This window comes from Lygodium microphyllum, chromosome 9, assembly GCF_053477565.2.
Source record: "Lygodium microphyllum isolate KBCC chromosome 9, Lygodium_microphyllum_v1.1.10, whole genome shotgun sequence".
Classification (NCBI taxonomy): domain Eukaryota; kingdom Viridiplantae; phylum Streptophyta; class Polypodiopsida; order Schizaeales; family Lygodiaceae; genus Lygodium; species Lygodium microphyllum.
Genome location: NC_141143.1, coordinates 59,996,822 through 60,022,662, shown reverse-complemented (window position 1 = coordinate 60,022,662; position 25,841 = coordinate 59,996,822). Strand labels below are relative to the sequence as shown.

The following is a 25,841-nucleotide window of genomic DNA, read 5'->3' as shown; positions in this document are numbered from 1 at the left end:
GCGTTTTTGCAGCCTCTGACTCCTCCTCCATCACCTCGCATCACCTCGCCTATCACTAAGGCTGCAAGGACCTACGTTTTTGCAACCCAACTCATCCTCCATCATCCGGTGTCATCATTATCCACCTAGCATCAACATATGGGCTGCTCTCCTTGCATTTGACAACTTCAACACTCTAGCATTTGCGTTTTGCTGCCCACGTCACTCCCCAACATCAGAGGATTGTGGTTCTCTCCCTCAATAGTTGGTGATCATCTTCCACATCTCCGACGACATCAAAGGACTATGGTCCACTCCCTCGACAAATGTCTTTCATCTTCCAGTGATTACTTCAATAGCCCACTGCTTAGAGGACTGCGTTTTGCTTCCTTCGCTATGCAAATTTCCCATAGGTGTTGCCGCCTGATTCAGACAGGACAATACAGTTATCTTTTGAACTTTGGCTCCACTATATTAGCTTTTCTTCTCATAGCATGATTTAGTGCATCATCATTGTGTTCTTTTTGTGTTTCTGAGTTTCTCTTACTCTCTCAATGTTTGTCGTACATACTCTATGTTACTCCCTGCAAACCCTACTGTCTCTCTGCACTGTCGCTTATTTTGACATGGTATCAGAACATACCTGTTATTTTTTACACCCTCTATCCTTCAAAATATGAGCCCATGGAAAGATGAAACTCTATTGCACCAAAGAACTCTTTCAGAGAGATCTTTCTGCACATGCAAATCAGGTTTGCAGATTATTGGAAAGTGACTCAAACTTAGAGCTGGATCTGCCATTTAAGCAACCAATCGGTCAGCTTCTAAAGTAGGAGATTTGGCTCTAGATGCAGTCACTCTACTAGAAAGAAGGCTCGTCTACTTTGTATATGGATGCAAGTTCCTACCATATTTGTTGGCAGTGTGATTCGCTAATCCCCCTTTTTCTTAGTTCTTTAGAATCTTAAATACATGTCGGGACCCTCTTCAATTCTCTTCATTTTCTGGTCTCTTTGGACAACATGTACTCCCACAACTGACAAATCAACTTTATTCCAAAGAGTCTAACATAGACAATGTTCACCTTCTTAATATAACTAAAGAGTTCTTCGCTACATGACCATTTGGGTTAAATCACAGCATTGAGACCCACGATTACTCTTTTTCTATAACCACGGTTTGTCACAGTGTGCACACTGCAAGATGAAGTCTTCAATGTAAGGAAATCTCAACAAGAAGTAACCAAAAAATGTGGAAATGCAAAGTACATTGCTTATTAAAAGATGTCTCACAGACATATCTTCTTTCTTCTAGCAGGACAACCTTTGTAAAACTTGCAAGATTAATCTGTCATTGAACAAGCTATAAACAATCAAGTACAGATTTGTTGGTATGCTATGTTCAGCTATTTTAACGCAAACACTTAAATGGAAATGTATCCATATAGGGCTGTCTTTAGCTAATAGAGAAATTTACCTATGAAAGGAGTAAACTTCAGCCAAAAACTGCAATTTATCACTGAGCAGGGACAAGCCTGAAACTGTTGGCACAGGCAGTTTCCTAAGTTCTTTTGCAAATTCCCTCAGTTCATGTCTGATGGCTGCATGCCAATAGAGAATTTCGTCGATAGGGAACATTGTACCTATGCTGCTTTCTTGATTTACAGCTTTTGATAGATGTGAACTGGTTGCTGTTTCTTTGCTTCTTTTTCTGTTGGCATGTTTTGCCTGTGTAACTTGACTTCCCTCTTGTGTCTCTACTTTACTACATTCGCTATGCTGAGGCCCCAAGCCAGGTTTCAACCAGGAAAATATAACCTGCAAAACACCATTCATACCAATACGAACTACATGAATGGGAACATTAGAAAGAGAAAGCTGTCATTTTATATGCAATAAAGATGCGACTTTCATCCAAGCTCACCTGCTGAAGAAGTTCTTCATTAGGAACAATTTTATGCATACAAGCAATCATCTCTTCACATTCAGCATCTGAAAGTGAAAATGAAAGCCATGAAAGAAACTTTTGAAGGAAATCCACTGGTATACTACAAAAGAACTGCCACAGAAGTGATGCTTGCTCATCAGAGCTGAAGTGTTGTATCAAGAGAGGAAAGACCTGTCAAAAAGAGTATTATGTGCAATTAGTCTCTCTCGAACACCCCCCCCCCCCCGTCTCTCTGTCTCTCTCCCCCTAAAGATGTTTGAATTAGTGAGCTGAAACATTTACAAAGAGCCTTTTAGCCAACCAAGCAAACTCAAAGACTAGTAGAAAACAACACATGGAGCCAAAATGCTACAAAAATACAAAGCTACAATAAGAGCAGAAGGGAATCACAAAGCATGCAGAACTAGGGTGGTGAGAATAGTATCCGTCCATGGAGCAGCCAACCCTTTGAGGATCACACCAGCAAATTGTCAGAGTACAGCGGTGCGGAAGCGTAGGACTGAGAGAGAGAGAACGCAGAGAGAGAAGGGAGAGAAAGAGACAGTGGATGATGAAGATCTGCTGTATAAAGAATGCTGAATACAAAGATATACAAGGGCGCAGTGCGCTGGACTGCGTGTCTCCACCTCGACGATGCAACCTGCTGTCCACCTCGAAGTCTGCTGCAGTCTACACTGTCTGCTGTCTGAAATCTGTGAACAGAGACAGAAACTGCGCGTCACCGGTCTGTAATCTGCGTCAGAGAAGTGTGTCCAGACTGCTGAAAGTGTCGACTATAAATAGCCGAAATCTGACATGAAATAGGGCGCAGCCTGAAAATAGGTCGGATGCATTAAATGCAGCCGACTGGGCTGCAGGCAGTCGGACTGCCACGTGGCAGTCCGACTGCACAGTCCGACTGTGCAACTGCCCTGCTGGTCCGACTGTGCAGCTGCCCTCCAAACAGGCTATGATCTCTAACACCCCCTCTCAGAGCCTGGACAGGGCAGAAGCCTGAGAGATCTGGAATGTCGCCGAAGTAGAGCCTGAGGAAGCGCCTTCGTAAACAAATCCGCAAGATTATCCTCCGTCTTGCAATACTCCACAGTGATGGTCTCATCTAGAAGCTTTTCTCAAATGAAGTGGTACTGGAGCTCAATGTGCTTCATCCGGGCATAAAAAACAAGATTCCTTGCCAAGGCAATGCAACTCTCATTGTCACATCGCAGCAATGTAGGACGAGTCTGGGGGCACCCAAGCTCCTCCAATAATCTCCGAAGCCACACAACCTCGCATGTGGTGGAAGACGCGGCCCGATACTCCGCCTCAGTAGACGAAAGGGCTACCGTGGGCTGCTTCTTGCTACTCCATGAAATAACACCGGCACCCAAAGTAAAACAGTAACCTGTAGTAGACCGCCTGTGGTCCACGTCACCGGTCCAATCCGAGTCGCTCCAACCTGCAAGTACAAGATCTGACCCATCTGTCCCTGCGGGGTAATGAATCCCCAAATCAGACGTCCCCCGTAGATACCGAAGTATCCTCTGAGCAGCCTGCCAATGCACCGTCTTAGGTTCACTCATGAACCCTGCCAAGAGCCCAACAGCAAAACATAGATCAACCCTGGTGTTGAGAAGCCAAATCAAGGACCCAATCAACTGTCGATAGCGGGACGCATCCGCCAAAGGAGAAGCTGAATGGGAAGTGGCCTTCCAGTTCAGATCCATAGGAGTAGAGAGGGCCCGACAATCTTCCATCTCAAAAGACACCAAGAGCTCCTGTACATATCTCTGTTGAGAGATAAAGATCCCCCTCTGAGACTGATAAATCTCATGGCCCAAAAAAAAATGGAGTAGACCCAAATCCGTCATCTCGAACGTCAGATGTAAAGCTGACTTTGTCTCCTGGACCTGCTGTGCATCATCACCTGTGATAATCAAATCATCAACATATAATACAAACAGCACACAACCATCCTCGGAAGTGTGGACATACAGCTGCGGATCGGCCTTGGACCGCCGATATCCCAACTGAGACTGGAGAAACGAATCAATCTTCTCGTTCCATGCACACGGGGCCTGTTTGAGGCCATACAAGGCCTTCTTCAACCTGTAGACTTTCCCATCTGAAGAACCAAAGCCAGGAGGCTGCTCAACATAGATCTCCTCCTTCAAATCACCATTCAGGAAGGCCGACTTCACATCCAACTGATAAACAGGCTATCTCCTATGGCCAGCCAAAGCAAGAACAGCTCTAATGGTCGCCATACGAGCTGTGGGGGCAAAAGTGTCATGACAGTCAATGCCTGGGCGCTATGCAAAACCTTTAGCAACAAGGCGAGCCTTGTGCTTATCCAAAGTACCATCACTGAGATATTTGGTCTTGAAGACCCACTTGACTCCAATCACCTTCTTCTTCAGGGGGCGGGGCACGAGTGACCAAGTGTCATTCCTCTCAATAGCCTCCAACTCAGCTTCCATAGCTTTCTTCCATGGGGCGGACTGTAAAGCCTCCTTCACGGAGGTGGGCTCCCGATCCTGCATAACACAGGTCATCAAACAATAGTTGGAGCAAACCAGCTCCGTAGAATGTGCCTGGTGCCGCCGTGACCGCGGCAGACCATCCTGCGGTCCCCACTCCTCAGGAACCCCCTCGATCCCTGAATCACGGAGTGTGTCACGGGCCCAGCGAGGAGGAGGCCGAACCTCCCCTCGTCGTTCTCCATCAGCAGAAGACTCTGGAATATCCACCGGTGGTAACTCCTCAGAGGTGTCCGGTGGAACTGTAGACTCTGTGTCAGAAATAGAATCATAATCAAAAGGCATGGGCTCCAGTGGAACTGTAGAAGGAGCCCAACTCTCCCCTGGATCTCCAAGAACGGGATGCTCCTCACCCGTTGAAGTAGCCGGAACCTCCACAAACCGCACATCACGGCTAGTGTACACATCCCGCTTGACAGGATCATACAGTCGGTAGCCTTGGGACTGGGAGCTGTAGCCAACAAATACCTGTTTTCGGCAAGCCGCTTCAAATTTATCACGGTGAGCCTTGTGAATGTGAACATAGGCATCACATCCAAAGACCCGAAAGTAAGAAACATCTGGCTTCATTCCAAAATAAGCCTCAAATGGAGTCATCCCTTCCACGGCCAAAGTAGGGGATCGATTAAGGATGTGGACTGCAGTAGCCACAGCCTCGGCCCACAGAACCGGAGGGGTCTGTCGGTGCTCCATCATGGTGCGCGCCATCTCGATCACACTGCAGTTCTTCCGTTCAAGAATACCATTTTCTTGAGGAGTATTGGTATTGGCAAACTCCTAGTGAATTCCTCTATCTGCACAAAACCGAGCAAACTCATTAGACACAAATTCACCTCCCTTGTCGGATCGCAAGGTCTTCAACTTCCGGCCTGATCGGTTCTCCTCAAACAGAAGCCAATCCTTGAAGTGCGAGAAAGCTTCTGACTTTAGTGCCAAAAAATAGGCCCATGTCATCCTGCTATAGTCATCCACGATCAGCATGAAGTACGAGCTCCCACGCAGGGACTCATTCCTCATAGGGCCACAAAGATCCGTAGATACTAGCTCCATCGGTGAAGTAGACCGCCGCGAAGCTGTGTGGGAAATGGCATCTCTATGCTGCTTCCCCCGAATGTAGGAGACACATGGCTGCTGGCTCACCACTATATCCGGCAACCCTCAAACAAGCTGTCCACGTGACGCCCTCCGAAGATAGTCATAGTTTAGGTGACCAAACCGAGCATGCCATAATTCAGACTGTGATTGTGAGGTAAGAAGAAGAGTAGAGAGGGCAGTGGAAGACTTCAGTTTGTAAATGCCGTTCTCCTCATATCCAGATGAGAGAACCTTCCTCGATCCACGATCAAGGACTTGCACCGTAGAACTGTCAAACTCCACCACAAGACCAAGGGAGCAAATCTTATGAACTGAAAGGAGATGGTACCCTAATCCTGGTACATGCAAAACCTCTGAGGTATGGGTACCACCTCGTCCATCCGGAATAAGCTGCATCTTGCCCCGACCTGCAACAGAAACTGAAGAGCTGTCTCCAATGAGAATCTGCCCACGCGAGGGTCGCAGCTGGGCAACACCATCTGATGAAGGAGTCATGTGCCGTGAGGCACCACTATCAACAATCCACTCTCGAGCCTGGGGAGCCGTCAACGCAACATCAGAAGCATTCGGTGAAGCGTCCTCAATGACAGCTAGATGAAGAAATGCAACTGATGAGGGGTGCAGCCACCGCTCCAGAATCCTTGGTGTCCTTCTTCTTAGTGTCCTTCGTGTCTTTGTCAGGGCAATCCTTCTTCCAATGGCCAGTCTTTCCACAAATATGGCATGTGGAGTCTTTGTCCTTGTCCTTCTCCTTGTCCTTCTTGGACTTGTTATCCCCCTTCTTCTTCTTTTGGTCCTTCCCCTTCGTCTGAGAGGCTTGACCTGTCAGCGCCTCCGACTTGGAAGCATTCTGTCCCTTTAACTGTTCCTCTTGGTCCAAGACCATAGGAACCAACTCTTCCCACCGAAGAGTAGACTCTCGCCCCGAAGCAATAAGGACAAAGTAAAATGTACCGAATCTTGGCGGCAACTGGGACAATAGTGTGATCGCCATGTCTTCGGAGAAAATCGGCTTCCTCGCATTCTGAACCTGCATCTGTAGCTGCCTTAGCTTGTTAATGTGCTCCCGTAGCGAAGAAGACTTATTTATGGACAAGGTCCGCATCTGAACCTCCAAAGAAACCCTCTTCATTAGGGTCATCCGATTGTACATTTGATCAAGCTCCAGCCATATCTCACGAGCCACCGTCAAGTGCTCGATTTGAGCGATCACGGCTGTAGTGCATGATAGGAAGAGAAAGGATCGAATCCTGGCATTAAGTTTGTCCCAATGAGACTGGGCCCTGGCCAACTCCGCACGAGCATGGGAAGAGAGTTTGGACTCATCTCTTACCGAGGGCCGGTCAATCTCCTCCTGTACCAACTCCGCCAAATCATAGGACTCAAGGATGGCCAACATCATGACGCGCCAAATGCGGTAGTTGTCGCCGTCGAGCTTCTGATCTGTAGGAAGAGCCGGTAAGACAGGCACCTTCCGGTCCATAATCGCCTGGAACTCCAAGTCCATCTCTGTAGACATCTTCACCTGCAATGCCTTCTCAAACGCAAAAGCAGCCCCCTCTAACTGGGAAAACTCAGCCTGCTAAGGCTCTTCTGCGTCCTGTAGCTTCTTCACCCGCCGGAGACGATGAAAAAGCAAAACCTGCACTTGTGGGCTGAAAACTCAAACTTCCTCTGCGTCAAACAGCAGTAAACAGCAGCAAATCCACCACCTGTACTCCTTTCCTGTGCGCCCACACTCGTTTCAGCCTTGTTCCAAGGTGCAGCCCTCCTGTCTGCCCTTAAACGCAAAAAACGCAAATTTGTGTCGCGATGGAAACTCCTCTTCAGGTTGATTCTGCGCTCAGTCAGCCCTCAAACACTGCTCTGATACCATGTCAGAGTACAGCGGTGCGGAAGTGTAGGACTGAGAGAGAGAGAACGCAGAGAGAGAAGGGAGAGAAAGAGACAGTGGACGATGAAGATCTGCTGTATAAAGAATGCTGAATACAAAGATATACAAGGGCGCAATGCGCTGGACTGCGTGTCTCCACCTCAACGATGCAACCTGCTGTCCACCTCGAAGTCTGCTGCAGTCTGCATTGTCTGCTGTCTGAAATCTGTGAACAGAGACAGAAACTGCGCGTCACCGGTCTGTAATCTGCGTCAGAGAAGTGTGTCCAGACTGCTGAAAGTGTCGACTATAAATAGCCAAAATCTGACATGAAATAGGGCGCAGCCTGAAAATAGGTCGGCTGCATTAAATGCAGCCGACTGGGCTGCAGGCAGTCGGACTGCCACGTGGCAGTCCGACTGCACAGTCCAACTGTGCAACTGCCCTCCAAACAGGCTATGATCTCTAACACAAATACCATGGAACTAACTTACCACAACAACAATCCTTAAACACGGTACACATAACCATGAATTCTTAAGACGAAATCAAAAATAAATGCATTGCATGTCTACCAAATGTGCCAAAGACCAGTCCAATGCAGAAATGGAAGAGATGGGCATGTTCCAATTGTAAAGTGGCTGTGGATGGCATCTTGCTCAAATCCAAGAATGGATGACTATACGTTGACGTGTAACTGAAGTCCACACTTAACAACTTGGCCAAAAAAATAGAGAGTAAAAGTCTATCACAAGGATGTGAAACTTTGAGATGCTTTAATCTTGCCAATAACATTTGATGAAGTTATTAATTAAATGTGCAAGCTTGTTTAGCATGTGTTGCACGTGGCAGTTATTTTATGGTAACAAGCCAAGGACCCCAAGAATACAATGGGTGCCAAAAATAAAGTTGTAATAAGTCATGCCAACTAGGTTTTGGTGGTTAGTTGGTGTCAGTTTTGACCCTAGAACAATTGTTTCGCCAATAAGTTCATTGTTGACACTAGGAACTAGCATTAATTAATGCTAGTCTAAGGGTCAACAAAGGTTGGGGACCACTCCAAGTTGCAAATGGCCTAGCAATTTAATTATGGATGGACATATTAAATTTTTGGCAAGATTAGAAAGGCTTAAATTGATTTTTTTGAAAATTAATTGAATGGCTAGATAATGCTGAAAAATGGGTTTAGAAGGCTGCCACTTGGCAAAAATGCCCATGCAAATTGAGAAAACGCTTTTTGGGCTGGATCTCATCCATTCTATCAGTTTGGAGAGAGAGAGAGAGAGAGAGAGAGAGAGAGAGAGAGAGAGAGAAGGTGTTGGTCTCCAATTTTTTGTAGAGAACACAACCATTGGAGGCTAGGACAGGAAACAAGAGCCATTCTAGAGCTGTTGACAACAGGAAGACCTTCATCAGCAACAGGCAACAGCATTCTGGAGGCTCCAGGGCAGCAAGTGACAGCATTAAATGCTGATTGGTGCACGTTGCAGTCAGATTTCGGAATTTTCCCGCATGAAAACCCCTTGCAATATGATTCTCTTGCTTACAATTAAAGCATTTATTTGCAGCCATCAATTCCCTGCATTGTGCCAAAGTTTTCGAGCCTTTTCTTTGCTGTTTTGGCCTCCTTTTAGGTTGATTTTCAGGTTTCCACCTTTTCTTAGCCTTCAACAATTGTTTATTTGGTAGCTTCTCACTCTCTAGGAAGCCCAAATCCTTTCCATGTAGCAAAGTATCTGCTATAGTGACAATCTCTATGAGTTGAGACATGCTAGAGATAGTGGATTTAATGCAAAAATTCTTGATTCGTGTTGGGATTTGAGCCTAGGTCGCTTGGGTGAAAGCCAAATATCCTAACTAGACTAGATGACAATAAAACCATGAAATCGGCCTTCCTTCTTGTAGAGGGTGATAATTCCCTGATCAAGCACTTAATTACAACAATCAACAAATATACATAAATTGAAATGCACAATTTACCTTAATAATCTTGGACATTGGATACCCTATTGGCCCCAAACCTGTCACCTCTTTTCGTATTTCTTTGACTTCAATTGCCAATGGATTGATTACAAGCCAAGATTCCACGATCTCCTCGGCTAATCCAAAAGCCCATTGTTGGTCCAACAATCAGCAAACAAATTGGGCAATTTGCCCCTTGATTTTTCACCTAGGACTTGCTCTAATTGGATCTCAACTGGCCAAATGCTACCTCAAATTTACAATGGATGGCTGAGCATCTAAATCCTTGACAATACAACAAATTTCACGTGCGGATTTGAGTGTATGACGCCTTCTCTTATTGGCACGGGTCCTAAGGTGGTTGCTAAACCCTAAATTTTGCAAAAATTTAGCGTTTACAGCAAAAATCCCTTTGCTATTCACCAAATATGGTTGAGATCTACTCCAAATAGTTGAGAAATGCTGATGATTTCTGAGAATGGGCTGAAATAGGTGAGAGGATAGAGCGAACTTCATCTTTGTAGACATGGCAGCCCATCTAGGCATCAAAGAGGATGAGATGGAACCCATGAAGGAAGTTGGAATGGCATGTAAAGGCCATGCAGAGCCCCTCACATCCCTCATTAGAAAGCTTCGGTTGCATATACAAGGATATGTCAACAGCAAAAAGTTCTTCATTGCTCCACTTTTAGGGTTGTGATGTATTGCTTGGTATGCCATGGTGTCACCGTATGCATGCAATGATTGATTCTCGTGCAAAAGAGATCACTATTCAGCATAAGGAAAAGGCACTCACGGTTGATGTAAAGTTGAAAGGAGAATTTGTCCTTCTTGTATCGGCAACTGCCATTTCTCAAGTAAGGAAAAATAATCTTTCATCGTACTTGGTTTTTACTAAGGATAAAGATGATAGTGAGAATGTTGGGAATATATCTAAGTTCAAGAAGGATTGCATGTAATTTCTGAAAATGTATGCTGATTGCTTCTCTCAATCACTTCCAAGGCAGCTACCGCTTGAAAGGCCTAAAGATCATGGCATAGATCTTATTCCTAGAAGTAGCCCACCTACTAAGCCATCCTACAAAGACAGTGCAGCCCAACAAGAGGAGATTATGAGTCAGGTGAATGAGCTATTAGAGAAAGGGCTGATTCAGCCCAGCTCGTCTCCTTTTTGTTCCTCGGTGCTTTTGGTGCAGAAAAAGGATGGTTTATGGTGTGCGTGTTGACTATTGTGCTTTGAATAAGATCACGATAAAAAACAGATTTCCGATCCCTTGGATCAATGATGTTATGGATAGATTGCAATGAGCAACCATATTCACCCATATAGATTTGAAAATTGAGTATCATCAAATACGCATTAGACCCTAAGACAACTTTGAGGACATCTTTTGGGCTATATGAGTTTCTTGACACGCCTTTTTGATGGTACAATTGTCTATTCAAAGAATGAGACAGAGCATAGAAAACACTTGGACATTGTGTTCAATGAACTGAATAAGCATAGGCTCGTTATCAATGACATAAAAAGTGAATTCTTTTTGCATGAAATCCACTTTGTGGGGCATATTGTATCAACTAATGGTATTTGCATGGACCCTGCAAAGGTTGAGACAATATGATCGTGGCCACCTTTGAAAAAGGTGTATGGAATCCGTAGCTTCTTGGGTTTATGTTCTTACTACATGAAGTATGTGTCAGAGTGCAGCGATGCGGAAGCATGGGACCAAGACTGAGAGAGAGAGAGAGAAAGAGATAGTGGAAGATGAAGATCTGCTATATAAAGTGTGATGTATACAAAGATATGCAGATATGTTAACGGGCGCAGTGCGCAAGACTACGTGTCTCCACCTTGACGATGCAACCTGCTGTTCACCTTGAAGTCCGCTGAAGTCTGCACGATCTCCAGCCTGAAATCTGCAAAACAGAAGTGTGGAAAATTGTGCTGAACATCGGCTATAAATAGCCAGCCAAAATGCACCCAGAATATGCAGGTCGGCTGCATTAAATGTAGCCGATTGACCAGTACAGGTCAGACTGCCACGTGGCAGTCCGACTAGTCAGTCCGACCAAGCTGCCGTACTGTACGGCCAGGAATCTAATTGCTAACACCCCCTCTCAGAGCCTGGACAGGGCAGAAGCTAGAGGAATCTGGCATGTCTCCGAAGTAGAGCCTGGGGAAGCGGCTTTGTAAACAAATCTGCAAGATTGTCCTCCATCTTGCAGTACTCCACAGCTATGGTCTCATCCAGAAGCTTCTCCCGGATGAAGTGGTACTGGATCTCTATGTGCTTCGTCCGGGCATGGAAAACAGGATTCTGTGCCAAGGCAATGCAACTCTCATTGTCGCATTACAGCAAAGTAGAACGAGTCTGGGGGTAGCCAAGGTCCTCCAACAATCTCCGAAGCCACACAGCCTCACATGTGGTGGAAGGCACGGCCCGATACTCCGCCTCAGTAAAAGAAATGGCTACCGTGGGCTGCTTCTTGCTACTCCATGAGATAACACCTGCACCCAAGGTAAAACAGTAGCCTGTAGTAGACCGCCTGTGGTCCACATCGCCAGCCCAATCCGAGTCGCTCCAACTTGCAAGTACAAGATCTGAACCACCTGTGCCTGCTGGATAATGAATCCCTAAGTCAGAGGTCCCCCTCAAATACCGAAGTATCCTCTGGGCAGCCTGCCAATACATCATCTGAGGTTCACTCATGAACCCCGCCAAGAGACCTACAGCAAAACAAAGATCAACACGAGTGTTGAGAAGCCAAATCAATGATCCAATCGACTGACGATAGCGGGAAGCATCCGCCAAGGGAGAATCAGAATGTGAAGTGGCCTTCCAGTTCGGATCCATAAGAGTAGAAATGGTCCGACAATCCTCCATCGCAAAAGAAACCAAGAGCTCCTATACATTCTTTGCTGAGAGATGAAAATCCCCCTCTGAAACTGATAAATCTCATGGCCCAAGAAGAAGTGGAGTAGACCCAAGTCCGTCATCTCGAACGTCTAATGTAAAGCTGCCTTCGTCTTGTTGACCTTCTATGCATGATCACCTGTGACAATCAAATCGTCAACATACAACACAAAAAGCACACAACCAGCCTCGGAAGTGTGTACATAAAGCTACGGATCGGCCTTGGAATGCCGATATCCCAACTGTGACTGAAGGAACGAATCAATCTTCTCGTTCCATGCACGCGGAGCCTGCTTGAGGCCATACAAGGCCTTCTTTAACCTATAAACTTGCCCATCTGAAGATCCAAAGCCAGGAGGCTGCTCGACATAGATCTCCTCCTTCAAATCACCATTGAGGAAGGCTGACTTCACATCTAACCGGTAGACAGGCCATCTCCTATGGCCAGCCAAGGCAAGAACAGCTCGAATAGTCGCCATACGAGTAGTGGGGGCAAAAGTGTCATGACAATCAATCTTTGGGCGTTGTGCAAAACCTTTAGCAACAAGGCGAGCCTTGTGCTTGTCCAAAGAACCATCGCTAAGGTACTTGGTCTTGAAGACCTTGACACCAATCACCTTCTTATTCAAGGGGCGAGGCACGAGATACCAAGTGCCATTTCTCTCAATAGTCTCCAGCTCGACTTCCATAGCTTTCTTCCATGGTGCGGACTGTAAAGCCTCCTTCACGGAGATGGGCTCTCGATCCTGCATAACACGGGCCATCAAACAATAGTTAGAGCAAACAAGCTCTGTAGAATGTGCCTGGTGCCTCCGTGACCACCGCGGACCATCTTGCAGTTCCCACTCCTCAGGGACCCCCTCGATCCCTAGTCACGGAGTGGGTCACGGGCCCAACGAGGAGAAGGCCGAACCTCTCCTCGTCGCTCTCCATCAGCTAAAGACTCTAGGATATCCACCAGTGGTAACTCCTTAGGGGTGACCGGTGGAACAATAGACTCTGTATCGGAAACAGAATCGGAATCAAAAGGCGCTGGCTCCAAAGGAACTATCTCGGGAGCCCAACTCTCCCCTGGATCTCCAAGAACGGGATGCTCCTCACCCGCTGCTATGGTTGGAACCTCCACGAACCGCACATCTCGACTGGTGTACACATCCCGCTTGACGAGATCATACAAACGATAGCCTTGGGACTGAGAGCTATAGCCAACAAACACCTGTCTTCGGGAAGCTGCTTCAAATTTATCACGATGAGTCTTGGAAATGTGAACATAGGCATCACACCCAAAAACCCTAAAATAAGAAACATCGGGCTTAGACCCAAAGTAAGCCCCAAAAAGTGTCATCCCATCAATGGCCGAAGTGGGGGATCAATTGAGGATATGGACTGCAGTAGCCACAGCCTCGGCCCACAAAAACTGAGGTGTCTGTCAGTGCTCCATCATGGTGCGTGCCATCTCGATCACACTTTGGTTCTTCCGTTCAAGAATGCCATTTTCTTGAGGAGAGTTGGTGTTAGGAAACTCCTAGTGAGTACCTTTATCTACACAAAAACAAGCAAACTCATTAGAAATAAATTCACCACCCTTGTCGGATCGCAAGGTCTTCAATCGCCGGCCCGATCAGTTCTCCTCAAAAAGAAGCCAATCCTTGAAGTGGGAGAAGGCCTCCGACTTCAACGCCAAGAAATAGGTCCATGTCAACTTGCTGTAGTCATCTACAATCAATATGAAGTACGAGCTTCCTCTCAAGGACTCGTTCCTCATAGGGCCACAAAGATCCGTAGATACAAGCTTCATCAGTGAAGTAGTCCGCCGCAAAGCTTTGTTGGGAATCGCATCCCTATGCTGCGTCCCACAAATGCAGGAGACGCATCGCTGCTGGCTCACCACTATGTTCGGCAACCCTCGAACAAGCCATCCACGTAACGCCCTCCGAAGATAATCATAGTTGAGGTGACCAAACCGAGCATGCCATAACTCTGACTGTGTCTGAGAGGTAAGAAGAAGAGTAGGGAGAGCGGTAGAAGACGTCAATTTGTAGATGTCGTTCTCATATCCTGATGAGAGAACCTTCCTTGATGCTGCACGATCAAGGACTCGCACCGAATCACTGTCAAACTCCACCAAAAGTCCAAGTGAACAAATCTTATGAACCGAAAGTAGATGATACCCCAAACCTGGCACATGCAAGACCTCTGAGGTATGGGTACCACCACGTCCATCTGGAATAAGCTGCATCTCACCCCGTCCTGCAATAGACACCGAAGAGCTATCTCCAATGAAAATCTGCCCACACGAAGGTCGCAACTGGGCAACACCAATTGATGAAGGAGTCATGTGCCGGGAGGCACCACTGTCAACAATCCACTCTCGAGCCTGGGGAGCTGTCATCGCAGCATCAGAAGCCTTCGGTGTAGAGTCCTCAATGACTGCTAGATGAAGAAACACAGCTGATGAGGGTGCAACCACCGCTTCAAAATCCTTCGTGTTCTTCTTATCGGTGTCCTTCTTGTCTTTGTCGAGGCAATCATTCTTCCAATGGCCGGTCTTACCACAAATATGACATGTGGATTCATTTTCCTTGTCCTTCTTTGACTTGTTGTCCTCCTTCTTCTTTTGGTCCTTCCCCTTCTTCTGAGAGGCTTGACCTGTCAAGGCTTTCGACTTGGAAGCATGCTGTCCCTTCAGTTGTTCCTCTTGGTCCAAGACCATAGAAACCAACTCTTCCCACCGAAGAGTAGACTCACGCCCCGAAACAATAAGGGCGTAGTAGAAAGCACCGAATCGTGGCAGCAAGTGGGACAAGAGTGTGATCGCCATGTCTTCGGAGGAAATCGGCTTCCTTGGATTCTGAAGCTGTCTAAGCTTGTTGATGTGCTCCCACAACGAAGAAAACTTGTTCACAGACAAGGTCCGCATCTGCACCTCCAAAGAAACCCGCTTCATAAGGGTCATCCGGCTATACATCTGGTCAAGCTCCAGCCATATCTCCCGAGCCACCGTCAAGTGCTCGATATGGGCTATCACGGCTGTAGTACAAGACAGAAAAAGAAAAGAACGAACCCGGGCATTCAGTTTGTCCCAGTGAGACTGTGCCTTGGCTAACTCCGCACGAGCATCGGAAGAGAGTTTGGACTCATCTCTCACCGAGGGCCGTTCGATCTCCTCCTGTACAAGCTTTGCCAAATCATAAAACTCAAGGATGGCCAACATCATCACGCGCCAGATGCGGTAATTGTCGCCATCGAGCTTTTGATCGGCAGGGAGAGCCGGTAAGACAGGCACCTTCCGATCCATGATCATTTGGAACTCCAAGTCAATCTCTGTAGACATCTTCACCTGTAATGCCTTTACCAACGCAAAAGCAGCCCCCTCTGACTGTGAAAACGTAGCCTTCTAGGGCTCTTTCTTCCGCGTCCCAAACCTTCTTCACCCGCCGAAGGCGATGAAAAAGCAAAACCTGCACTTGAAAGCTGAAAACTCAGCCTTCCTCCTCTTCAAATAGCAGCAAACAGCAACAAATTCACCAACTAGACTCCTTTCCCACGCACCCACGCTCGCTTCAGCCTTGTTCCGATGCGCAGCCCTCCCGCTCCCCTCGAACACTGGAAACGCAGCCTTGTGTTGCGATGGAATCTCCTCTTCAGGTTGATTCTTCACTCAGTCAGTCCTTCTTCACTGCTCTGATACCATGTCAGAGTGCAGCGATGCGGAAGCGTGGGACCAAGACTAAGAGAGAGAGAGAACGCAGAGAGGAGAGAGAGAGAGAGAGAGAGAGAGAGAGAGTGGAAGATGAAGATCTGCTGTATAAAGTGTGCTGTATACAAGGATATGCAGATATGTACACAGGCGCAGTGCGCGGGACTGCGTGTCTCCACCTCAACGATGCAACCTGTTGTTCACCTCGAAGTCTATAGCAGTCTACACGATCTCCAGCCTGAAATCTGCAAAACATAAGTGTGGAAAACTGTGCTGAACATCGGCTATAATTAGCCAGCCAAAATGCACCCAGAATATGCAGGTCGGCTGCATTAAATGCAGCTGACTGACCAGTACAGGTCGGACTGCCACGTGGCAGTCCGACTGGTCAGTCCGACCAGGCTGCCATACTGTACGGCCAGGTTTCTGATCGCTAACAGTATGTACACGGGTTTGCTAAAATTGTATCTCCATTGCATGCTTTGCAGAAGAAGAATGTGCCATTTAGATGGACAGCAATGAAAATTTCAGCACTTGAAAAATTAAAGGTTAAGATGACTTCAAATCTTGTGCTTGTGTTGCCCGATCTAAGAAAGTCATTCATGGTTCAGTGTGATGCATGTGGTAACATGCATTGGAGTTGATCTTATGTAGAATGGCCAAGTTATGGCTTATGAGAGACGAATTCTCCATGGTACAGAGAAGAATTTGCAAGGTTTATAAGAAAGAGCTCTTGGCTATAATTCATGCACTATCTACATGGAAACATTATTTATTGGGCGCTGATTTTACAGCGCAAATAGATCATTAGACTTTGATGTACCTTTTGACGCAGACAAAGTTATTAGAGAAACATATGAAATGGGGGAATTTTCTCTCTGTGTTTCATTTTCACATTATACATATTAATGGTAAAAAGAATGTTATGACTGATGTGTTGTCACGTAAGCAACAAATTTTAGCCATCATCATGGTTTATCACACTGAATTGGAAGCCATGAAAGAGTAATATGGCTGCTAATTTGGACTTTGCTAATGTTTATGATCAACTTTGCAATGGCCAGAGGCATAAGCACTTTGTGTCTAAAGATGGATTTTTTATGATGCATGGATAACTGCATGTCACAAAGCAATTGAGGCCTAGAGTTATCCGTGAAAGTCATGCTTCTCTATATGCAAGACACAAAGGTATTGATGCCATGGTCAAGGCAGTGGAGCATTTCTTTTATTGGCGACCTTTAAGGCATGATGTAGAGCAGTTTGTCAAGACATACATCGTATGTTAAAAGGTAAAGCATAGGCAAAAGATGCCGCGCTTGTTGCAGCCCTTGCCAATTTCAAATAGGCCTTAGCAAAGCATTGCAATAGACTTCATTTTCTAGCTTTCTACAACACCTACAAGGAATTATAGGATACGACTATTATTTGCAGGTTTAGCAAAGAAGCCTATTTCATTCCAATGAGAAAGAAAATAAAGATTCATCCCAATTTATTTTGGAAGGGGTTGTTGGAGGATATGGATACCATGCCAAAATCTCATCGTCCTTCTATCCGTAGATAGATGATCAGTCTGAGGAAGCAAATTCCACAATGTTAGATCTTTTGAGGTGCTATGTTTTAGACCACAAGACACAATGGGAGAAATATTTGCCATTGGTTGAGTTTGCTTACAACAACACAGTGCATGGTTTCACTGGCAAAGCTCCATTTGAGATGGTTGAGGGTGGCAAGAAGGTACCACTTATCTAGCAAACTAAGGATACAATCTTTGAGACTGATCGTTATGTGGAAAACTTGGATGCAACCTATGCAAACATAAAGTATGTACTTCAAAGATCATAAGAAAAGCAAAAAAAGCCAAATAATCGTCATAGACGTACTTTGTAATTTGCAAAGGATGGGCCCTTCCAAGTGTTGGAGAATATCAACACTGGTATATCGACTGAAATTACCTTCACATTGGCGGATACAAAATGCCTTTCATGTCAATTTGTTGAGGCCTTTTCATGGTGATGTGGATATATCTGGTGAAATTCAGCTTAAGGTTAAGGAGCTAGATGAGATCTTGGTACCTAAGAAAGCCTTCCTACATAAGAAAGGAAAGGTCACAAGTATAGTCTCCAAAAGAATTTTGGTGAAGTTTCAAAATTATATACCAATATATGCAAAATGGATGGAAGAGGATGACTTGGTAAACCATCCTCAATGGTTGCAACTTTACCTAGATGCTTTTCATTTAGAGCCAGCTTTAGTTCAGGCTCAGTCACATTCAATAGAGCAAGGGTCCAGAGTGTTGCCTGATACTCAAGGGAGAGATAACACTTCCACTCCACCAGTTTTGGACAACCCTCGTATATAGTGAATCTCGAATGTATTCAGCATGCATCCAAGGTACTATGTTGATAGTATGTCTGCCATGAGGTCACTATTTAGGTGTGCTAGCTACTATGAGATGTGTGCAAATGAGTATGGTTGTTACCACAACTCTGAGACTATACTTTTGCATTAGTGTGGGATCAATTCATGATCGGTTGGGTATGAGCTTTTGCGTCAGTTTAGAGATTAAATTCCCATCACTTTCAGCTCAATTTTTTATCAGTTTGCAAACTGTTTATAGTCACTTTTAAGATCAATTTCACATCAGTTATTGATCACTTTTTGCAATCAATTTGTGATTAGATTGGGATCACATTTGCAGCAGTTTGAGAATCAAGCAACTGATTACTTTATAATCAATTTATGTTCAGTTTTCAATTGTTTACAACTTGTTCCAAGGATAGCAACATGTTAGTCAATGCCATTGACAATTTCAGCCATTGTTTATGCTAAGTCTATGCTTTACTATGGTTATGAAGTCAGAACAATTGAGAAACATGAGTTATGGATGCATCCAATGGGTTTCTAGCAACACTTCTGGGTTGTTTCTCAGTATTATCTGATGTTTATGCTGGCTGAAATTTTTCAGTAAGCTTTGGGGTGTATGGCATGATTAGACAACAATGGCCAATGTTGTGCCTATGATACCTTATGGAAATTCCACTACAATACACTTTTCCTTTGGCACAATGCAATGCAGTCGAGGATGATTGCAAGGCTTTTAAGGGGGAGGTCTGTCACGAGGACATGAAATTTTGAGATGATTTAATCTTGCCAATAACATTTGATTAAGTTACTAATCAAATGTGCAGGGTTGTTTAGCATATGTTGCACATAGCAATTATTTCATGGTAACAGGCCAAGGACCCTAAGGATGAAATGGGGTGTCAAAGGCAAAAGTTATGATAAGTTATGGCAACTAGGTTTTGGTGGTCAATTGGTGTCAGTTTTGACCCTAAGACAATTGTTTGCCAATAAGTATCACTAGTGACACTAGGGACTAGCATTAATTAGTTGATTAATGCCAATCTAAGGGTCAACAGAGTGTGGGGACCACTCCAGGTTGCAAATGGCCTAGCCATTTTAATTATGGATAGGCACATTATTTTGGGCAAGGTAAGAAGGGCTGAGTTTAATTTTCAAAATAATTTAATTTTGAAATTTAATTTAATGTCAGGATAATGCTGAAAAATGTGTTTAGGAGGCTACCACTTAGCAAAAATGCCCATGCAAACCGAGAAAACGGTTTTGGGCTGGATCTCAGTTTTTCAGTCAGTTTGGAACCTGAGAGAGAGAGAGAGAGAGAGAGAGAGAGAGAGAAGAGGCTGCTGGTTCAATTTTCTGCACAGAACACACCCATTGAAGGCTAGGACAGCAAACAAGAGCCATTATGCAACTAGTGACAACAAGAAGACCTTCACCAGTAGCCAGCGACAGCATTCAGCAGTAGGTGACAGCATTCTAAAGGCTCCAAGAAGCAGGCAGTAACACCAAACGCTGATTGGTGCAGGCTGTAGTCAAATTTAGGGTTTTTCCTGCGTGAAAACTCTGAATTTTCTCTCTCTTTGGCATTCTCTCACATATTCTAGTCCATTCTCAGGAGATCTCAGCATTTCTTAGCCATTTGGAGTAGATCTCAGCCATATTTGGTGAAAACAAAGGGATTTTTGCTATAAACCCTAAATTTCTGAAAAATTAGGGTTTAACCACCACCTCGGGACCCGTGCCAACAAGAGAAGGCATCATACACTCAGATCCCCACCTACAATTTGTTGTATTATCAAGGATTTAGATGCCCAGACATCCATTGTAAATTTGGGGCAGCATTTGACCAGTTGGGATCCAATTAGAGCAAGTCCTGGGTGAAAAATCAAGGGGCGAATTGCCCAATTTGTTTGTTGATTGTTGGACCAACAAGGGGCTTTTGGATTAGTCAAGGAGATCATGGAATCTCGGCTTGTAATCAGTCCATTGGCAATTGAAGTTAAAGAAATACCGAAAGGGGTGCCACTTTTGAGGCCAACAAGGTGTCCAATGTCCAAGATTATTAAGGTAAATTATGCATTCCAATTTATGTTTATTTGTTAATTGTTGTAATTAAGTGCTTGATCAAGGAATTACCGCCCTCTCCAAGAAGGAAGGCTGGTTTTGAAATCTCATCAATTGTAGTAGAGAAGACACATCCACCACCACTAGAGGTCTTGCGATAGTGCAGCATATTCCTGTCAAATTGCAGCGAATGCAGAAGCATATGGACAAGACTAAAAGACAATGAACATGAGAGAAAGGAAGAGAGAAAAGAGAAAAGAATGCAAATATGTAGTCAATGAATGCTGAAATGAAGAGGGCAGATGTACAAGGGCTGTTGATGTATCTTGATAGATGACGATGAAAGCACGAGTCCCTTCTCCTCCCAACCACGCCTAGATAAGTGCTGGCCCTCAGTCCGGATTTCTTTGCCAGCCGTCAACTTCCTGAAGTCCTACTATTCCTGGACTCCCTTACTCTCTAGGCTCCCCTTAACCCCGTTAGGGCGGCCAAGAGCCCGGACGGTCATTCTTGTGCATGTTCCCCTAGATTTACCTTAATGTGACATTAAATATCACTTTTAATGTCACATTCCACATTTATGACCTTAATGTGACATTAAATATCACTTTTAATGTCACATTAATGTCACATTTCCTTCCCCTTAAGAATCGGTTTCGTCCTCGAAAACGATACTTGGAAGGTCTAACTGTAAATCGGGAAACCTTTTCTTTAAAGTACTTACTCGCTCCCATGTTGAGCTTTCTTCCGAACAATCTTTCCACTTAACCAAACATTCTTGATAAATAGTATTCCTCGTTCGTCTATTACGAACATTTAATATTTTTTCTGGTTCATGTGGATTAGATTGGTCATAGAATAACTCCTCAATATCATCATTTAAGATTAGATTATCCAAATCACCCAGCTTCTTCCTTAATTTACTTACATGAAAAACTGGATGTATTTTACTACCAGCAGGTAGTTGGAGCTTGTAAGCCAAAATCTACCCACCCTTTTAAGTATTATGAAAGGACCACAATACCTTGGTGAAAGCTTTGGACAATGTCCCTTTTTCATAGTTTTGGTTTGTTCAAGCACCTTAAGATAGACCAATTCTCCTTCTTCAAAGGAGATGTCTCTTCGGTGAGGATCTGCATATGCTCTAGCTCGATTTTGAGCTTTTTTAATATTTTCTTGAGCAAATTTTAACATACTATTCATATCCTCCAAAAAATCTTTAGCTGCCTGAACCTTTCCTACTGCATAAGGAGCTCTGGGCTGAAATCCATACATTAACATAAATGGACTATATCCAGTGGAAGAGTGCTTGGCACTGTTATATGCAAACTCTGCTATCGGTAAATACTCTTCCCAATTAGTTTGCCTTTTACTTACATATGCCCTAAGCATATCTTCAAGAATTTGGTTAACCCTTTCAGTTTGCCCATCTGTTTGCGGGTGATCCGCTGTACTCATGCTAAGTTTAGTATCCAATTTCCTAAATACCGCACGCCAAAAATGGCTATTAAATTTTCTATCCCGATCAGAAACTATATTTGCCGGAAGGCCATACAATCGGTATATGTTCTCTACGAACAATCTAGCCAATTCTGGTGTTTTAACATCAGTTGAAGTTGGAATAAACCTAGCCATTTTGGTTAACCTATCCACAATCACCCACACAGAGTCGTGCCCCCTCTGTGTTCTAGGTAGAGCAACAATAAAGTCCATGGAGATACTCTCCCATTTTCCCGAAGGAATTTCTAATGGATGGAGAAGTCCTCCCATTTTTAATTTTTCAGCTTTATTAACCTGGCATTTATTACATTTGACCACATAGTCAAGGACGTCCTTATTCATTCCAGGCCAATAGAACTGCCTTTTAATAAGACTATAAGTCTTATTAACTCCTGGATGTCCCGCACTAGGGGTATCATGACACTCAAAGAGTATATGGCGCCTTATTTCTATATCTTTCGGGACACATACCCTACCCTTGTAGAGTAAATAACCATTATCAATGGTAAAATTCTTCCACTTGAATCCAGTTTGAGCAACCCCTGATGCTCCATTTCCTTGTTGAACATCCTCAGATATTCCTCCCTCAGTAGAAGCACTTTCAGTTGGATCCCCATTTTTTATTGCTTCCCATATGTTGGAATATGCCGGATCAACCTGGCATTTCCCTTTTAAAGATTCAAGCAAGTTGGAAGTGAACTGAGTAAAACTCAATTCATTAATGACGGGCATTCTGCTGAGTGCATCAGCTACTATATTATACTTTCCTTTTCTATATCTTATCTCATAGTCGAACTCTTGGAAGAGTTCGGCCCATCTGGCTTTACGCCCGTGTAAATCTGGTTGATCATTAAACCACTTAATGCTTTCATGATCCGATAAAATCAGAAGTTTGACACCATACAAATAGTGCCTCCATTTCTTCATTTCATGTACTATTGCATACAGCTCCCTCTCATAAACAGAATAATTCTGTTTTGCACGATCTAATTTCTTGCTTTCAAAAGCAACTGGTCGACCCTCTTGTAATAAGACCGCGCCTATTGCCTTATCACTGGCATCAGCTTCAACCACAAATGGTTTATTGGGATCCACTATTAATAATACTGGAGCTGTAGCAATAGCTACCTTAAGTTTTTGAAAACTTTCATTTTGGTCTGTTCCCCAATTAAAACTTTTCCCTTTCCCTTTAAGTTGGTCTATCATTGGAACAGCTATTTTGGCATAATCTCGAATGAATCTACGATAAAATCCAGATAAACCTAGGAAGATCTGCAGCTCTTCCAGGTTCCTTGGAGGTGGCCATTCAATAATTGCCCTTACTTTTCTGGATCCATGTTGATTCCCTCTTTCGAGATTATATGCCCTAGATATTTGACCTCTTGTGCAAAGAATTCACATTTAGTTTTCTTCGCATAAAGGGAATGTGTTCTTAACAGCTGGAATACTAATTGTAAGTGTTCCAAATGTTCTTCTCTTGATTTACTAAAGATCAAGATATCATCCAAAAAGACTACTACAAAATGTCCTAGATAGGGCCGTAAAACACTATTCATCAGCTTCATAAAGGTAGCTGGTGCATTAGTGAGGCCAAAAAGGCATCACCAAAAAATCATAATGCCCGTATCTAGTACGAAATGCCGTCTTGAAAACATCTTGTGCCTTAATTTTTATTTGGTGATAGCCTGATCTTAAATCTATCTTTGTGAAGAATTTTGCCCCTTGCAATTGATCAAAAAGATCTTCCATTCTGGGCATAGGAAATTTATTCTTCACCGTTATTTTATTTAGTGCTCTATAGTCAACACAAAGTCGCATAGAACCATCTTTTTTCTTTACCAATAAAATTGGTGAAGCCCAAGGTGAATTACTAGGTTGAATAAACCCTTTATCCAGGTAATCCTTAATTTGTCTTTCAACTTCTTGATGCTGTGTTTCACTTAACTTATACGGTGGTTTTGAAATTGGGTGTGTATCCTTATTTATATCAATTGGGTGATTTATTTCACCCCTATCAGGTGGAAGGCCACTTGGTAAATCAGAAGGAAACACATCTTTAAAATCATCTAACAAACTGTTCAATTCGTTATTAACATTTAACTCACAAACATAAGAAAATTGTTGCTTAATATTACAGAAAGTAAAAGTATTTTGTACAGGAAGAAACCATAGCATATATACCTCACAAACTTCCTTCTTTATCAGCTTCTGAACTTCAACAGAACACAGCAAAGGATTATCAGATACTTCATGTTCACCTTGAATGACAAAAGTCTTACCATCCCTTTCAAATTCCAGTGTATTATGGTGATAGCTACGTTTTAAGGATGGTTCCAATCCCCATAGCCACTCCCTCCCTAGAGCAATATCAGCTCTTTCCATGTTCATTATTCGGAAATCAAGCTTATCTTTATATCCTTGAATCTCGATTTCCAAATTGGATACCATTGTATCCCATATTTTATTGTCTTGGCCTTGCATCATACGAACAACATATTGATGCTCACTGTTTTGTTGGGGAAGTTTCAATTTTTTGACAAGTGCATAATTTATAAAATTATGTGTGGCAAAGTCATCAATCATGACTCTAACCCGTTTTCCAGCTATCAATCCATGTACTCTAAGTAAATCATGTGGCCCAAAAGTAGGCTGCCACATAGAAGTTGACATACAACACTTATGTTGTACATCCATGTGCAAGACCTCTAAAGATTTATACTTTTCATGGCCCTTTAATTCTAAGGTCTGCACTACATGGCTTTGTTTTTCTTTTCCCTTGCCCTTCTCCTTTTCTTTGTCTTCCCTCTTTTTCTTTTGAGGGCAATTCCAAGCAGCATGGTTAGGGGATAGGCAATTAAAACACAATCTTTCTTTTTTGACCTTATCAAAGTCATCAGGACTTAACTTTGGCCTCATATATAGTTTCTTTTCAAAAGGTTGTTTTTTACCCTTGAAAAATGGCATTTTCCTTTTAAATTTGCCCACAAATTTTGAGGTTTCCAATTCCTTAGACTTGGGCTCCATATCAGTGAGACTAGTGAGTGTACCTGGACGCGTACTATCTTCATAAATTAATGCAAATTTAATTGCCTCTTCAAGCGTCTTAGGTAAACTCCGTTTTACTTCCTTTTTACAGGCTTTATCCAGTCCCCTAATGAATCCTCTTGTTTTCTGGAATTCATCAATTCCTTCCAGTTTGAGGATTATCTCACGATATTCCTCCAAGTATGTCAGTAGGGGTCGTCCCTTTTGTCTGACATAATCCCAATCTTCCCAATTTCTTTCCATTTCATTTTCAGGAAGAAATTCTTTTAAAAAGACGGATTCAAATTGAGCCCAAGTTTCAGGTATTTTATTCACCTCCTTTAAGGTTCGCCACGACTTATATGCTTTGGGCCCCAAAGTTAAACTAGCCTCCAGTGCTTGGAGATGTGGTGGGGTATTTTTCAATTTATGTAAATCTTCCCATTTTTGGAGGAAATTAAAAATTGTATCTTTATTTCTATCTTTTTCCTCCCCGTAAAATTGAGGTGGTTTCATATCCTTTAAAACTGGATTATCCCTCAATTTATGATAAGTTTGGGGTTCCTTAGGATCTCGCATAGTCACATCTAAATCTTTCAATGAAGATGGGACATCCGAGGTTTCTATCTTATTTTTATCTCTTTCCAACAATAAAGTTAGTTGAGATTTTATTTCAGTAAGTGTTTGGGTTAAAAATTCCATTTGAACCCCCTGAGTTTGCACACGAGCAGTAAGATCATCGAATTGCTCTCGCTTCCCATTGTTCTTCTTGTATATCTGGTTCATGGGGATCTACCATAGGTTGATCCCCGGAACTAGAACTTTCCATTACCCTTTCTTTCCCTTTTTCTGCCATTAATACACTGGAATTGGAAAGCAAAAATAAGAAATTTGCATACAAG

At 43.7% G+C, this 25,841-nt stretch overlaps 1 protein-coding gene across 3 annotated transcripts in view; it reads right to left on the bottom strand.

Annotated features, from left to right (window-relative positions):
- LOC148031084 (zinc finger protein BRUTUS-like) overlaps positions 1-25,841 on the bottom strand; it is a 76,498-nt gene that overhangs the window by 32,643 nt on the left and 18,014 nt on the right. For 2 of the 3 annotated variants that reach the window (XM_087684613.1, XM_087684614.1), the window contains exons 3-4: positions 1,903-2,097; positions 1,456-1,796 (exon numbers count right to left, since the gene is read on the bottom strand). In XM_087684613.1, coding sequence (XP_087540739.1) covers positions 1,456-1,796; positions 1,903-2,097 — 536 coding nt within the window. The remainder of the gene's footprint in view (positions 1-1,455; positions 1,797-1,902; positions 2,098-25,841) is intronic. The other variant, XM_087684615.1, reaches the window with a different exon arrangement.